Source organism: Elephantulus edwardii, unplaced genomic scaffold, assembly GCF_000299155.1.
Source record: "Elephantulus edwardii isolate Elephantulus edwardi_28Jun2011 unplaced genomic scaffold, EleEdw1.0 scaffold00024, whole genome shotgun sequence".
NCBI lineage: Eukaryota > Metazoa > Chordata > Mammalia > Macroscelidea > Macroscelididae > Elephantulus > Elephantulus edwardii.
The window spans coordinates 1,518,075-1,535,232 of NW_006399774.1; the positions used below are offsets into that span (position 1 = coordinate 1,518,075).

Consider the following 17,158-nt stretch of genomic DNA (forward strand, 5'->3'; position numbering starts at 1 on the left):
GGTAGATGTGTGCCGGAGACAGTGAAATTGGCTCAGGATAGAGGAGGGTTCAGAGCTATTGTGCATAGTGTCTCTATGAGTCACAGGCAACTTGAGGGTACATTACAACAATAATTTGACATCTTCTGGAATCCCATGTAGCCTAAGCTGTGAGTCACTTCCGGTTCAGTGGCACATAGCAACGTCTGCTCCAGGGTTTGCATTGCACCCCACCCCTTGGGATGTAACGGTGAACAAGAAGTGGGCTTTGTCCTCGGAGTTTGTTTTGTGGTTGGGAGCCATTGGTGTACCACTCATGGGGACACAAGTACTGAAGCAGAGCCTTCGCATGGGCTGTTCTCAGCTCTAATCTTGTCAGATCTGTTCCATCGGAGTTGTTTAGTAACAACTAGTGCTTAAACACTGTGCCACCAGAGCTTGTTTCTGAGTTTATAACGATTCTTTATTCCATGTTGTTGTTAGGTGCTATCATGTCACCTACAACATACAGCAGCCCTGTATACGACAGCTCTGAAGCCTGCCCTATTGTGAGCCAGTCTCACTGACTCCAACACACCTACACCCATTGCCCTAGTCACTGTATCAATATATCTCACCAGGGTCTTTCTCTCCTGTGCTGGTCCCTTCACCCTTCCAAGCATGATGGCCTTTTCCAAGGAGTGGCCCTTCCTGGTCACATGCCCAAAATATGCGAGATGGAGCTGCAAAATCCTAGCCTCCAAGGAGAAACTTTGTTTTACCCCCTTCAAGATACACTTATTTATTTTCTTGTTGGTCCATGGTATCTTCAAAACTCTTCTCCAAGACCACAGCCCGAAAGCATCAATTGTTCTTCTGTCTTTATTCTCTGGCTGATATAAATATTGAGTCTTTTAAATGAGATGCCTTTTTTTTTAAATTGTCATTTTAACAAAAGTTTACAGAAAAGTTAGATTTTCATTCATTCATTGTTGCAGAGATGTCACTCTTGAGGTGCTTTCTACCTGATTGTTACCTGTTAGGTGCCATTGAGTTGAGTACAAATCCTAGCGACCCTGTGAACAATAGACCTGAACCCTGTCCTGTACTGTGTCAGTCTATCTGGTTGAAGGTCTTTTTTTCTCTTTCGCCGACCCACTGCCTTTCCAAATATGATTGTAGCTCCAAGTAAGATGAAATCATGGACAGCTTCAGTCTTTCCTCCATCTATCTTGATGTTTGTCTGTCAGTCTAGTGAGGATTTTGTCTTTTTTTTTTAATTGGTTTGCATATAGGATTTTTATATAGATTTTGGTCTTCTTGATATTGAGAGGCATATTGGAGGCTGTAGTCTTTGATTCTCAAGTCCTCTTCACTTTCAGCAAACAAGGTGACGTCATCTGCGTACCTCAGGTTATTGATGACTCTTCCTCTGATTCTCATATCACATTCTTCTACCTAGAGTGCAGCTTCCCTAATGATTTCCTCAGAGTCCACATTGAATGGGTATGGAGAAAGGACACAGCCCCATCGTACACCTCCTTGGTACTTTGTATGCTACCTGATTGTTGTTGTTGTGTATCAAAAAGTGGGATCTGACCCATAGCTGACCCTTGGGTGAGTTTTCTGAGGCAGTTAATCACACGGGAAGAGATTGCCCATCCTTCTGTGGAGAAGCTGGTGGATTCGAACTGAGTGCCTTTGGGATTGCAGCACAGCTTCTTAACACTAAGCCACCAGTGTTCCCCTTTGCTACTTGATTGTTGTTATGTGCTATTGAGTTGCCTGCAACACTCAGGAACCCTATGTACAACAGCTCTGAAGCCTGCCCTGAGCCAGTCCCACTGACGCCAACACACCTACCCTCATTGCCTCAGTTACTGTGTCAGTCTATCTCACCTGGGGTCTTTCTCTCCTGTGCTGTCCGTCCACCCTTCCAAGTATGATATCTTTCTCCATGGACTGGTCCCTCCTGGCCACATGCCCAAAGTATGTAAGACAAAGCTTCAAAATTCTGGTCTCCAAGAAAAATTTGGTTTCACTCTCTTTAAGACAGACTTGTTTGTTTTCTTGGCTGCCCATGGTATGTTTAGCACTCTTCTCCAACACTGCAACTCAATCTTCTGCCGTCCTTAAACATTGTCTAGCTCTCTGATGCATAGCAAGTAATTGCGAAGACCATGGCCTGGGTCAGGCACACCTTAGTCTCTAGACTGACATCAATGCTTCTCAGCACTCTGGAGAGATCCCTGACAGCAGATTTCCCCAATGCAATTTGTCTATTGATTTGCTGAGTGCCGGTGCCAAGAGTGTTGATTGTGGAGCTGAGCAAGCTGTAATTATTAACAATCTCTTTTCTCCATCTCTCTTGGTGCTGCCAGTTGACCCAGTGGTGAGAATCTTTGTTTTCTTCATGTTGAGCTTCAGTCCATATTCAAGACTATAATCCTTGACTTTGTGCAGCAAGCGCTTCAGGTCCTCCTCAGTTTCAGCAAGCAAGGCTGTATCCTCTGCATAACGCAGGTTGTTGATGAGTCTTCCTCTAATCCTGATGCCATATTCCTTCTCATAAAGCCTAGCCTCCCAAATGATGTGTTCCGCTTATAGATTGAAAAGATATAGAGATAGAATGCATCTCTGAGGTACTCCTTTCTTGATTTTTAACCATGTAGTGTTTCCTTGCTCTGTTCTGAGGACTGCTTCTGGTCTGAGTATAGGTTTCACGTGATCAAAATAATTTTACGTATTTGTGCCATTCCTCTCCCATGTCAAAATAGACAATTTGCCAACTTCCCTTGAGATTTTTTTTTATTAGAATTACACTGAACTAAGCTGGAATAGTCGGGATGGGAGTGTCAGAGACATAACAACAACACAACAACAAGCTCTGATGGCTTAGTGGTAAGGATTCACACTGCCAGCTCAAAGGCATGCAGTTCAAATCCACCAGCTGTTCTGCAGGAGAAGAATGGACAATCTCTTCCCATGAAATTTACCGCCTAAAAAAGCTGCTGGAGGGCCAGCCTTGAATTGGTGCTGACTCAGCTGAACATAACATTATACGAAGGCTGAGAGACATTTCTTTCTTCATTGAAATGTCCAAGATTTAAGCTCTAGGCCACAGAATAGCTTTACAATAATAAAAATTATGCTTTTCATTAAAAAAACCCCACATTTTAAAATAGTTTCAAGAAGTCTATAAATGATATAGCTGATGATGGCTAGCTTTCACACTCTCTTGGGTAATTCTCCCTTCAGTGGTTATCAGTTATAACACATACATGCGCTCAACTATCCATTGCAATCAGGGTCTTTAAAGCATATGACCAGAGACTTCTGTCCCTCACTTGACATCTGGTCCATTGGCATTTATTTCAGCAGCTGTTCACCCAACAGTAAATCTACTAACTGCATGATTCTGGCCTGTTTTATACTTAGAATAAGATTATGAGAGGGTTTGCCAAATGTTTTGCCTAAATTAAGGTGTAGTTTTATCTATGACCTCTATTTTCTCTAATAATTCAGTTCTTCTGTGGTCACTTTTAGTACCCAATCTGCACTCTCCATCTCGATTTCCTATCTAACATGATGGAAATAATTTTTCATGTCCCTCCTTTGTCTATAGTATCATCTTGCCTTTTTCCCATTAGCCAAAAAGACGTGGAGTTCCAGTGAAATGTTCAGTTTCATCAGCACTTATATTTACTAATGTCTCCTACTCAGAAAATATATCTTCTCAATATTTCTGCTTTCTGTCTCTTAACCAATATTTAGACCTAATTAAACCCAGGATTATATGCTTGAATTGGAGATCCCCATTCAGGGTTGTAAGACCATTAAAAAGAATAATGCACATTTTATATTTATATGTGTATGTATGCCAGTTTTACAGATCTATGTTTATTTTGCTAAAACGGATAGAAAGTATTAACTGTACAAACAGCGTCTTTGCTGGTCTGAGGTATCTTACTCCAGTCTGAAATTTTCATCACTCTCAGTTTTAATCAAAGGGAAAAAAGAGTATTTGCTCAGAATTCCATAGCTATTAAACAGGCAAATATCTGGAAGTTCAGTTTAAGCAACTAGAGAAAATGTCAGTAAGTGCTCACTTAGTTCTTTAACCGGATTGAGGGTAATACTGTGGTTGTCGTTTGTGTTTCTCCAGCTTCCAATTGTGGAAAAGATAAGAACTATTGCCCAAGCCGTCTATGGAGCCAAAGATATCGAACTCTCCCCAGAAGCACAGTCCAAAGTAGATCGCTACACTCAACAGGTAAAGATTGTCCCTTTAGGGGCAGAGCCACCTTAAACTGTTAAAATATTCACCTGGCCTTGAAAACTGCTTTATTTTTCACTGGGAAAACTTTGCTTAATCTGTTTTATGGTCTACCAAGGCTGAAGTCATATTCTTGGGTAGCGTTTGAACTATATTAGAACAGTATTTTGAAAGAATATGCCCCTCGTGTGTCTGAGAGAGAGGAAGACACCAGTAAGATGGATTGACACGGTGACTGACAGTGAGCTCAGGCGTATCAGTGATCATGGGAAACGCACAGCAAAGGCAGGGCTCATTCACTTCTTCATAGCATCGCTGGGAGCTGTGATGGACTCAGTGGTACCCAGCGACAGTCATACATGGGCCATGTCATCTGCAGGTTCTCCTGGCTGGCCACAGCCCTTGAACCTGTCTTTGGGCATGCAGATGTGGAGTCAGATACAGATGATACATGGGGCTTCTTCATTGCAGGCCTCCTGCTACCTTAACTGTATCAGTGTGGTGCTAGGTTAGGCAAGTAGAAGAGTGTCCTGAAGAAGAAATGCTTGACATTCTTTTCATGCAGGTAGATTCTTGGCCTGTTGTAGGCAATGTTCACAAGTCTGAAGGCTTCATCCCTTCTACCTCCAGAGAGGGACAGAGGCTGTGAGCAGGCGGTGATTTGTCAGAAACGGTCCTGTTCAGTGACCTCACGGCACCCTGGGCAGCCACCCCTTCAACAGAACCAAGCAGCTCGATGCCTTATACGCTTTGGCCTGTTGACCTGTTAAGGTGGAGGTTACAGGGATCATTGTAAATGTCATGAATTTTATTTCCCCCTATTTTTCAAGTTTTTAATCTTAGGTAGCAGTCATAATTTAAGTATTACTGGTGAAAACCACTGTGTTCTTCCAGGTTAGGTGAGGTAGATGTTGTTGATTGCCTTTGAGTCGAGCACGACTCATAGCGAGTCTATGAACAATAGGCCTGAAGCCATTGACATTTGTCAAAGTTCATAGGGTGTCTGGAGGCATATTGTTTAGAAAGTGGATGCCACCCCTGCTTCCAAACCTGTCATAGAATGTTACAGATAGCAGCTCATTATTTCCTTAGAATGTTCTACATAGTTTCTTGGCTTGTCCTTGGAAATAAAGATTCCCAGTGCTGCTTTCCATACTGACATTGTCTTGGGTGCCATTTTCACCCAATAGCTAATGAAGTGAGCCAAATAAGATCAGTGTCTTGCATTTTTATAAAGCTCTTGAAAGAATGCCACTTATTCCAGTATCACATCTTTTCTTTTTTTAATTATTTTCTTTCCATTTTGAAATGTTCTTGTATACAAATAAATGGTCATAGTTCACACCTACTGGTTGGCTGATTATTATCCCTTTTGGCAAGTTTTCAAGTTAGCAAATAGTTGACATAGTCCTTGACTGCGCTCTGAAATCTGAAGTTCTGGACATCATTTCTGTGGAGAAGGTGTGAGTATTCTTTGTCAAGACCCACACATGACAAAGAGTAGGGGTTGCTGGTTGTTGACATTCTTTTTTTTCCCCCCTCCCCTGATGACATTCTAAAAATTCTAAAAATCTCCCAAATCATTTCCAGTTGAGTCATAAGACATTCTACACGAATCGCCTCTGAAGATTCCATTCCTTTTACCTCTGTCTCTGGAAGGACTAATCCTTAAAAGTTATGTACAGTCGAGTATGTGGTTGCAATTAATTAGCTCAGAGTCTCTGAGAGAGCACTGTGGGCCATTGAATCAGAAGCAGGCTTCGGGGACACTGTTCTTTTTGTGAGATGCCACATGTGACTTCCTGCCCTTTCACCTTGGGGACTCTGGGTCAGGCGAAGCCTTTGGTCCTTAAAAAGAAGAGGCTGGAGCAGTGACCTCATCTTTGGGCCTATAATGTAATCGCAGATCAAATAGCCATGATTCATAAGGACCACAAAGGGACCCTTTGCTTGCGGACAGATGCCAGGAACGAAGGGCGCATGAGACCGAGCGCCTCATTACAGAGCCTGTCTGCAGATTACCTTGCTGTGTCTTGGATATTAATAGCCTTACAAAGTGGTTCCTCCAGCTGCGACTGCTGCCGCTTTGTCTGAAAATAGCCACTGTTTCCCCATACGCACGCGTGTATCATTCTCTCAAGGAGAAACTAAAAAAAAAAATACTAGGCACCCCTCCCTGTGCTGGAGGGACTTGTGTGCTGGCCTCACCCTCTTGCTGAATGTCCAGGTCGGAGGAAGCACCTACTGTGTGCCTGAGTCTGGCCAGCCACGCGATGTCGTAGAGATCTCTGAAAGCTCATGGAAACCAAGTGCAGATTTATTAACACGCTCTGTGATCGTTTTCGCCTCCCTTGCTTTACAGGGTTTCGGAAACTTGCCCATCTGCATGGCCAAGACACACCTGTCTCTGTCTCACCAACCTGACAAGAAGGGCGTCCCGAGGGGCTTCATCCTGCCCATCAGCGACGTCCGGGCGAGCATCGGCGCGGGGTTCATCTACCCTTTGGTCGGAACGGTGAGTGAGTGACCTCTGCCCAAAGCCATCCGCACTCTGTATTGTCATCCTGCCTCATCTCGTTTGAAAGCCTCCGTTGTGGAGTCATTAATAGGATTTGCTGTTTTCCTACATACCCTCTACCACCAAAACCCACTCTGCCGTTGTAATTGGGGTGTCTGAGTGTCGTCGTTTGGATCCCACGTTCAAGGTCACTAGAGTCATAAACGCACAGAGTTCTCCTCAGAGGACGTGGGGAGAGTCACTGGGGAAACCTCAGTCTGTCGTTTAAGTGAGGACGTGGCTCAGTACCCAGCTTCTCAGCCTTTTTACATCGTAGCTCTCAAATGATAATGTTGTACAGCACGGGGCAGCGAGTGGGGGTCAGTGCTCGGAACCAGGTAGGACCAGCCACATCCACGTTGGTCAGGTCACCAAAGGGAAGCTCCGGCCTCATGTATTAGTAAATCACAGGTATCTTCCTTTTTGGCTTTGCTCTGTTGGGACCATATTGCTAACAGAATGATGTTGTGATTTTGAATTATCTGTGGAGGGAAGCAGATGAGCAGAGAAATGAATACTTATTATGTAAAACTTCACACCCAAAATGCTTCCCTCGAGAGGAGCACTCTCTTGGTGACCAGAAGGACCTCAGCTGGACAGTGTGTCCTGAGCGCAGTTCTTCTGGATGAGATCTCAGGCTACAAAAATGACTTCTTGTTAGGTGCCATCAAGTTGAGCACAAGTCATAGCAACCTTGTGGGCACAGATCTGAACCCTGTCCTGTCCGGTGCCATCCTCATCGTCTGTGACGCACTTGAGCCCATTGCTGCAGTCACCCACACACCCCCAATTCTGAATCATTATTATTTTTATTTATGGCAAAGTGATCCACACCCAAACAACAACGTTGTTGTTGATCCATGGTGCGTGCTGATATTGCTACACAAATAAGCATTAAGGACGTGACTTTTTTGAACCCTTGGGTTTGCTCTTCTTTCATCTCTTATGGGGCAGAATGGTTTTAATAAGCTTCTTTTTACGTTCTTACTGATGTGAGGCACAGAGACCCTAAGACCAGCACGCAGAGCTTTGCACAGCCCTCGGGCAAGTAGAGAGTGCTCTTGGCATTCAGAATGTTCTCGAGCTCAGCGCATTCAGCTGATGGGGAGAAGTGTGGGAGAAGAAGAGAATTATGTGTGCCTCATAAATGCGTGGCCTCTGAACTGGGCAAGAGGGGTGTGCCATCTGAGGGACACAGGAGTACATGCTGTCCCCTTTCTGGGGTGGGCTAGTGTGATGGGCAGCGACAGGACTAGGCTGTAAAGACTGTAAACTCTTCCACGCCTCAGTGGTTGGTTGTAGGAACTTGCGTTTTATCCTATAACACTGGAAAGTCACTGTAGAGAATGTTTTTGATAGAAAGAAGCACTTGATCTGATGTGTGAATTCTAGAAAAACAACAACTCTTGCAGCACTGTGGAAAATGCTTAGTGGAAAGGACAAGATGCAGAGACCCTTCAGTGGACTTTGGAAATAAGGTCAGCCAGCACAAGGGTCATCACGGGCCACAGAAGGAGATTCAGAGTCAGGGAGAATGTGAGACATGTTTACAGAGTTTGAGACGTCTTTACAGGGAGCTGTCCTTTACATGAACAAGGTGAGGAAAGAGAGTGTTCTCCGTGGTGGCCAGGTGGTACCATATCATGATGCTGTTAGCCACACAGGAGGGAGGCGGGTTGGCACAACCAGAAAGGAACATGGCTTTGTCTCAGAGAACTTGCAGGGGGAACAGGGTGTAGAGCCTGTGAATCCATTAGGACAGATGTGAAGCTCACCAGTAAGGAACAGTAGGGAAAACCTTCTGAATTCCGAGCATATAGGTTACTATTGTTATTGTGTACAGTAGAATCCAAACTGATCCATAGCTGACCCTCCGGTGGGTTTTCAGAGACTAAATCACAGGAGAGATTGCCCTTCCTTCTCCCATGGAGCAGCTGGTGAATCCGAACCGTGTTCCTCTGAGTTGGCAACACACTTCCTTACCTCTAAGCCACCAACACTCTTGGCACCGGCAGCCAGGAAGTCAAGAGATGCATTGCACTGGGAAAAATCTGCACCTCTCTAGAGTTCTGAAGATCAGCAGTGCCAGTCTAGAGACTAAGATGTGCGTGGTCCAGGCATAGTCTTTACAATGACTTGCTGTGTATCTGAGAGCTAGACACAGTGACTATGGAAGACAGAATAAGAATCAGTGCCTTTGAGTTGTGGTGCTGGAGAAGAATATTGAACATACCATGGACCACCAAGACAGGTTGGTCTTGGAGAGGGTGAAACCAAGTTTCTCCTTGGAGGAAAGGATTTTGAAGCTCCGTTTCACATACTTGGGGCATGTGGCCAGGAGAGACCAGTCATTGGAGAAGGACATCATGCTTAGAAGGGTGGAGAGACAGCACAGGAGAGGAAGAACCCCTGATGAGATGGATTGCTACAGGGATGGGGGGGCAATGGGGGAAGGTGTGTCAGAGTCAGTGAGACTGGCTTAGGATAGGGCAGGGTTCAGAGCTATTGTACATAGGATTGCTGTGAGTAAGAGGTGACTCAGTGGCACCTAACAAAAACAACAAGCCCCCAGTGCTCTAAAGTCGCTAAGCAAGCATAAATTCAGTCACTAAACAAAGGGAGAGGCCAGGCTCACCCCAAGAGCGGTGAGAAGAGAGGAAAGGACTGTCCTCAAAGAAAACACCTACCTTTCTGGAGCCGACTGAAGAGCAGAAACCATCCCAGGATTCTGGAGGAATAGCCAGAGGCTCTGGGACAGTGTCAATGCCAGGGGAGGATTTCAGGTCAGGGGAAAGGAATTGATAGAAAGAGTTGTGATGACACAGAGAGAAGAGATCAAATAAAATGGATACTGAAGGACATTTTGAAAAAGACAAAATTATAGGTAAAAAAGAATCTGGTCCATGATTGCCAGCAGGTAGGGGTGGGGGAGGAACTTGGGCACAAAGAGGCATAGTAGGATTTCTGGGAATTCTGAGGGATGGATGCCTCCAAACTGAATGTTAAGGGAGCTCTGGTGGCCTAGTGGCAAGAAGCTGCACTGCAATCCCAGAGGTACGTGGTTTGAATCCACCAGATGTTCTGCTGGAGAAGGAGACGCAATCTCCTCCTGTACCTGTCAGATCCAATTTGATGGTACACACACCCAAAATAATAAAAAATTTAAAAAATTAAAAAAAAAAACAAACAACCACCACTGAATGTTTAGACTGTGGTTGTAATTACGTCGCTGTGTAGGTTTATGAAACGTCATAGAACCAAACCTCTAAGAAAGTGGCTATCATGGATAAATCCGTTAACAGAAGCGTAGGGAGAAGAACAGCTCTTGAGTGCTGACGGTCTCCCGGAAACAGTCGGCACACGCTTTGCTTCAGAGGCAGAATCCATGTGGGCGCTGTGGGTCCAGAGCTCAACCCTGAGAAGGGACAGGGGCTCTCGGGCTGCATGGAGTGTGAAGGGTGGGAATTCCATGGAGAGTTTTGCCTCATTCCTTTGTCCCATCTTCTCTGACAGATTCCGAATCCCACGTGAGTTCACCCAGCACACTCATTCATTCACTTGTCCTTTTAGTTGTAGTGCCCAGTGTACTATGGAAGTGTCACACAGGTTTCCTCTGCTTCCTGCAGCTGTGTGGTCTAAGGAGGTGGCTAGTGCGAAGTGAATTGTCAAGGAACATGGCTTGGCATTAAAAAGCAGGGGATTTTATTGCTGTCGTAATTGGTTTCTAGGGAGTCCTGGTGGCATTAGCGTCCAAGTGTTGGGCTGCCGACTGAAAAGTCAGCAGTTGGAATTCCTGGCTGCTTTGCTGGAGAAGCGTGAGGCGGTCAGTGGCTGTAACCATCGCAGCCTCTTAAGCCCTGTGGCACCGTTCTGTCTGCCCTGTGGGGTTGCTGTGAGTCGGAACCAACCCCAGAGCATGACATTCGGTGGGCGAACTCGTGTCTGCGCACTCCTAGTCATTAACTAAACAATCGTAATTTAAATCTCTGGGCTCAAGAAACACATTTATATGTGGATCTTCACGCATCTCATTGACCACCACTTTATCCATTTCCATGTAAAGACAAGAGCTGTGCTGGGGAATCGAACGCTGCCTCCTTTGATCTGGATGGGGACCCCTCGGCTATCAACACTCAACCTGTGTCGTTGCTGACATCACTGACATCACTCTGACTTGGGGCCAGCTGCAAGGTGACTGTGTGGAATGACACTGTCTATGTGGCTGCAAGCTCGCTGGTTTCCTGAAGGGAACCCTGTGCTCACAGGCAGGACTGGTGTGGCACGTGCCCCGGGCACCAGTGGCCAGAGCTGGTGTGGCACGTGCCCCAGACACCAGTAACCAGTTTTCTCATTACCATGTCAGTTTCCATCAGCAGCAGTGAAAAATCACCCTGCAAGTTTAAGTACCATTAACTTTGTAAGTTATTGTTAAGTGCCATCAATTTGAGTACAACTCATAACAACATATGAATAACAGGTCTAAGCCCTGTCCTGCCTGTGCCATCCTCACAATCTCTGACACACGCAAGCACATGGCAGCAGTCACTGTGTCAACCCACCTGGTTGAGGGTCTTCCTCTCCTTCACTGTCCCTCTACCTTCCCAGGCTTGATGTCCCTCTAAAAGGAATAATCTCTCCTCGCAATATGCCCAAAGGATGTGAGATGAAGCTTTATCACTTTGACCTCCAAAACTCACTCTGGCTGCACTTTCTCCAAGACATATCTGTATGTTCTTTTGGCCGTCCATGGGATACTCAGTACTCGTCTCCAGCAAAGACATCATTTTTTTCCCCTGCCATCCTTATTAACTAGGGAGGTGTAATTTTTCCATAGATCACCCCTTCCTATGCTGTGACCATAGGTCCATCTGAATTCCTGTGGTCAGTTGGCAGGGGGCGGCAGTGAGTGAGAGCGCCTGTGGTAAAATTCTTCCAAAACAATCACGTGGGGAACCAGGAAGGAAACAGCACTGCCCAGAGCAGTTCCTAGAGGTCAGGAGCCGGCCCTGGAGGTGCTGGCCCTCGAGGTGGATTTGCTGTGACCTGGCAGGAAGCTGAGTGCTGGTCAGAGCAGATGGCACCAGCAGAGGCCAGGATCTCCTAATAAGGCTTGGTATTTATTTTCTCTTGACTCCCATCCAAGCGTGGCTATTGTCTGCTGAGAGGACACAGGGTTGTAACTTCCAGTGAGATGACTGAGGACCAGGCCCTGGGGGGGGGGAGGGCTGACTCAGACAGGAGGGGAAATTCTAGCGTAATGAGTCACTCTGACCAGTCAATCCATCAACAAGTGCATATTTGACTGCCTTTGAAATACGTGCTCATCCTTCCACTCAGAAGAAAGCCCAAACCGAGATGCTAAGATCAGAAGTTCTCCACACCTTAACGGTGCTTATTCATACAGTCAGTCAGTACATAGTTATGGAGGACCTGCCATGTGCAAGGCCTCAGAACCGCCCAGAGAGGAAGAAGTTCCATCTTCCCATCGGGGCCTTATGATTTGTGCTAATATACAGAAACCCCCAGACAAGTGCCGAGTGCCATGGGCTTGTTGAAGGGAGACCTGCCCTATAGGAATGTCCTCAAGGGAGGCAGAGCTCTCTCCCCGCTGATGATGCGAGTAGGTCTAAAATGGGGAAGCCCAGTCTTAACAGTTACGTGCTATGCATCAGAGAGTTGAACAGTGAATAGGGATGATAGAAGGAGAATTGATGTCTTTGAGCTATGGTGCTAGAGAAGAGTGTTGAATATACCATGGACTGCTAGGAGAACAAACAGGTTTGACCTAGAGAAGGTGAAGCCGGAATGCTCCTTGGAGGCAAGGATTCTGAAGCTTTGTCTGACATACTTTGGGCATATTGCAAGGAGGGACTGGTCCTTGGAGAGGAACATCATGTTTGGGAGAGTGGAGGGGAGGTGAAGGAGAGGAAGATCCTCGATGAGATGGATCGATTCTGTGAGTGGAGTGGTGGGAATGAGTGTGTTTGAGACAGCGAGGTTGGCCCAGGACAGAACGGCGTTTAGGGCTCTTGTACCTAGGGTCGCTATGAGTCGCAGGTGACTCATAACAACAACAGTACCAGCAAGTCTTTTCTCCAGGACCGAGCAACCTCCTGGTCAGAAGTGTGATGGGTCAGGTGAAGAAATGCTAGACGTCAGCTTTTTCCTTCCCAGTCCTTGTTGTCACATGCTGTTGAGTCGGAACCCTCTCAGAGCTTAGCCTCCAGTGTGTTTCAGAGGCAGTAAATCACACGGAAGTTGATCCCTTGTCTTTCTCCAGCAGAGCAGCTGGTGGATTTGAACCATGTGCTTTCTGATTGGTACCGCAGCTCTTTACCACTAAGCCACTAGAAACACCTTTTATTCCTTGGTGGTATAAATGGTTTAGAACCAGCAGGAGTGACATCCACTTCCTAAACAACGTGCCTCTGGAAACGCTACGAACTTTGATAAATGTTGATAGTTATAGAAAGGCTTCAGGCCTTTTGTTCATAGCGTTGCTATGAGTTGTGCTCGACTCAAAGGCAATCAACAACAACAGTCCTCCACTTACTAGCTGAAAGGCTAGCAGTTCAAACCAGCCCGGGGTGCCTCAGAAGAAAGGGCTGGCAATCTATTTCTTAAAGAACCTAAAGGGATCCAGTTCCCCTGTGACACATTATAATCGGCTTCGTGGCCACTGCTTTTGCATTGAGAAGTCTTGCCTCCGATGCATGATACCACAGTTCTGTTCCCAGCCAGTGTTCCTCACGCATAGCCTGGCCGGCCGTCGTGGACACCCGTGTGTGGCTATGATGCTGAACAGCTTCCAGCAGAGAGAGCTTCAGCTCTCAGATGGACATGACAGGAAGGGCTGGTCGTGTGTTCTGATTATCAGCCAGAGAAAACTGGAGGGACCGCTGTTGTCCAGTCTCATCTGTAACTGATTGTGGGAATGGCAGAGGACCTGGCCGTGCTTGGCTGCATTACCCACGAGGTCACCATGAGCTTAGGGGTCAGCTCTGTGGCCGCTGAAAAATCTCACACCAAAAATTTCATCCTGGGTGGTCTTTTTCTTGAGGTCCCGTTGTTTTGATACAGTCTTGAAGGTTCTCTAGTTTATATGAACTGTTTAATCACTTGGCATGAATTTCACAAAATGAAAATATAATATGAAAGCAAAATATGAGAAAATCTTTTATTGGGGAAGTAAATGACATCTTCTTTAGAAAATGAACACTAAAGCCTTAGCTTTGAGCACTTGGGCTTGGCTTTCTTTTGTAATTGTTTTCCACTTTCTCTATAGTTTAACTTATTACATTAACTTATTACCTCGATTAATATGAAAATACAGTAAACTGAGCAGTTGACATGCAAGGTTGGAATGGAGTCAGATGTTACAGGTGAGTTGGCCAATCCTTAGATGGCACATGGGTCCAGGCTGTGCTTGCCCCCTTGCTGGTATCTGAACACCTGAAAAGTAGGCCACTGAAGACTAAGAGTGAAAGATCTGGAATGTTTCTGTAAAAGTCACCCCCTGATTATGGTTTGTCTTGTTCTCTTTCATCTTTAAACTGTGCCCAGAAAGTAGGATCTTTGTCTTTGTGCATCGGCCTTTGGGGAGAGGAGTGACCCCTTTCTTCTCACAGAGCTTTCTCAAACAATGATTCGTTTTCAAAACACTTGGCACAAAGGAGCGGTCAGCCAAGGGGTAATCCTCACCCCATTCCCCCTCACAGAGAAGTACTTCTGAGGACACATTTTAGTATGTGGCGTTTGAAGACATCTTTTAGTGCGTGATAGTGGACTGTTTCCTTTGATGCCAAATTGAGGTCATAAATGGTTGTTGAGGAACTTAGAACATGAAAGAAATCTTTCTGGACAAACATGGGGCATCAAGTTATGCGATGTTTCTGCTGCTCTGATTTGGCTAGGCCCATCACAGTGAAGTTTTTTCTACAGTGTAGACGGGTCCTTGTATGATCAGAATCTGGGCTAGAATATTGGGTTGAACAGTTCTCACAGAGGGAAGGAAGATAACCTGCCACATTTGTGTGGTGGACATTCCTTGGGGACAGGATAGCTGCTGAGTGGAGACAGACACTCCCAAAACAATGAGATTACAGACTTGTATGATAGAACTTCAGGAATCAGGTCAGAGCTGATGTGCGTAGACCAGTGGTGTGGTTACCCTGTCCATTTCCTGCCTGCCCTCTTCTGTGACACAAAGCATTTGTGATAAGCGGAGCAATCTTGTGCTTGTAGATGTAGTTACAGTGATTTATGGTGGTGGTGGCAGTGGTGATGGTGGCGGTGGTGGTGGTGGTGATGTAAGTGTACTGTCGAGTTGGAACTGACCCAAAGCTGACATTCCAGCGGGTTTTCTGAAGCAGTAAATCACACAGGAGGAGACTTCCCATCTTTCTCCCACAGAGCAACTGGTAGATTTGAACTGCCTGCCTTCGAGTTAGCACTTTAACTCCTTACCACCAAGCTCCCTTGAGCTTGTACTTTGAAATCATTACCTTATTACAACAGAAGCACAGCCTGTCGTTGATATGCTGGAGCCCATTGTTGAGGGTCCTGTGTCAGCCCATCTCATTAAGAGTTTCCTACATCAGTGCTGACTCTAACCATCTTGTTCTTATGGTGAGTGCGGCTTTTCTCCTGCTGTGATTTGATCAGACCCATCACCGTTTAGAAGTCTCTCAAGGGAAAAGGCATCAAAGACCAGCAGTAAAACCAGTAGCTTTGTTACATCAGTTAATGCCGATGGTTACCATGTTCAGCTATTAACCAAAAGATTGGAGGTTCAGGTCCACCAAGAGGGGCCTCAAAGGAAACCGTGGCTGTCTGCTTCCAAAAATACCAGCCACAGAAAACCCTAATTTGTGCAGTTCTTCTCCGACACACATGGGGTCGCTGTGAGTCACAGTTGGCCATCAGGGCAGTTGGCTTAGCCGTGGCTTTCATCTCCCCTCTGTGACCCTGGCTCAGTACATCACCAACCCAGATGTACCACTGACATCATTGCTTGGCCGCCCCTGGAAAGCAGGAAACCTCTGGAGCGTGTTGGGGAAGTCAGTGATGTCATTCACAACCAATGCTGGGTGGAGAGTTACTGGACGCGAGTGAGGGGCCAGAGGGGATTCAGAAAGCTGGGGCCCCACCCAATGGAGTCATTGCCCCTATGTCCGTTCTCACGTTCCAGCTAAGCTCACTTTGTTTTCTGTTCTGCTCTCTGTGCTGTAAAAGTATGCACTGAATGTTTAGCTTCCTGCATATCTGATTCAGGTCAGCAGTGAGGTTATTTCCAAACGCAATGGGGATCTTTTTTTCTCCTCTGTGTACCAGCCCTACTCGAGATTTGTGGCTGTAAACTTGCTTCATTTGTTTAGGCATGAAGGTGAACAAATTTCAGACCTTGTTGGAAGAATTGATGTGAACGAGGTAAACAGAAGATTGCAAAGGATGACTCGGGAAAAGGGTGACAAAGTGAAGTATTGCAATGAATCACTTTAATGTGCAGAGACCTGGAGTGAGAAAGCCCAAAGGGAAGAACACACTTTATTTCTCAAGCTGAAAGAAAAGAACAAATGAACAAAACTATTGAACCACACAAGAAACATCTCAGGAAGATACACCATCACTGTACCTTAAAGAATTGGTACGTATTCAGCCATTTCAGGAAATAATAGATGATCAAGAACCAAAAAGTATTGAAGGAAGCAGTCCACACTGCACTGAAGACATTGGCAAAAAGCAAGACTCCAGGAACTGATGGGTTATCAGTTGTAAAAATTCAACACACAGATGAAACACTGCAAATGCTCGCTCACCCAAGAAACTCAGAAGACACCTACCTAGATAGTTGGCTGGAAGAGATCCACATAACATGCTTATTTTAAAGAAAGGTGATCCGACGGAATATGGACATTATCAAACACTATCACTAATATCACACACAAGTGAAAGTAATTTGCAGATGTCCCCAGTAGTGTATCACCAGGCAACTACCGGGTATTCAAGCCAGATTCAGAAGAGCACATGGAAGCAGAGATACCCTTACTGCTCTAAGATGACATTTGGGTAAAAGCAAAGAATTCCAGAAAATCATTTACTTGTTATTTTATTGTCTGTGCAAAGGCATTCGACTGTAAAGCATACATAACACTATAGATAACAGACTAGTGGGAATCCAGAAACAGCATTTGGACTCTATTGTTTGTTATTATGTGCCGTCGAGTCGTTTTCGACTCATAGCGACCCTATGCACAACAGCCCTAAACCCTGCTCTGTCCTGCGCCAACCGCACCGCCTGTGACACACCCATCCCGATTACCCCAGTCACCAAATCAATTCATTTCATAGAGGGTCTTCCCCTCCTG

The 17,158-nt window shown here is 45.7% G+C and overlaps 1 protein-coding gene across 1 annotated transcript in view; it reads left to right on the top strand.

Moving 5' to 3' along the window:
• LOC102846330 (monofunctional C1-tetrahydrofolate synthase, mitochondrial-like) overlaps positions 1-17,158 on the top strand; it is a 247,301-nt gene that overhangs the window by 185,728 nt on the left and 44,415 nt on the right. Inside the window, exons 28-29 of the mRNA XM_006882798.1 lie at positions 4,124-4,231; positions 6,597-6,749. Of these exons, the coding sequence (XP_006882860.1) occupies positions 4,124-4,231; positions 6,597-6,749 (261 nt within the window). The remainder of the gene's footprint in view (positions 1-4,123; positions 4,232-6,596; positions 6,750-17,158) is intronic.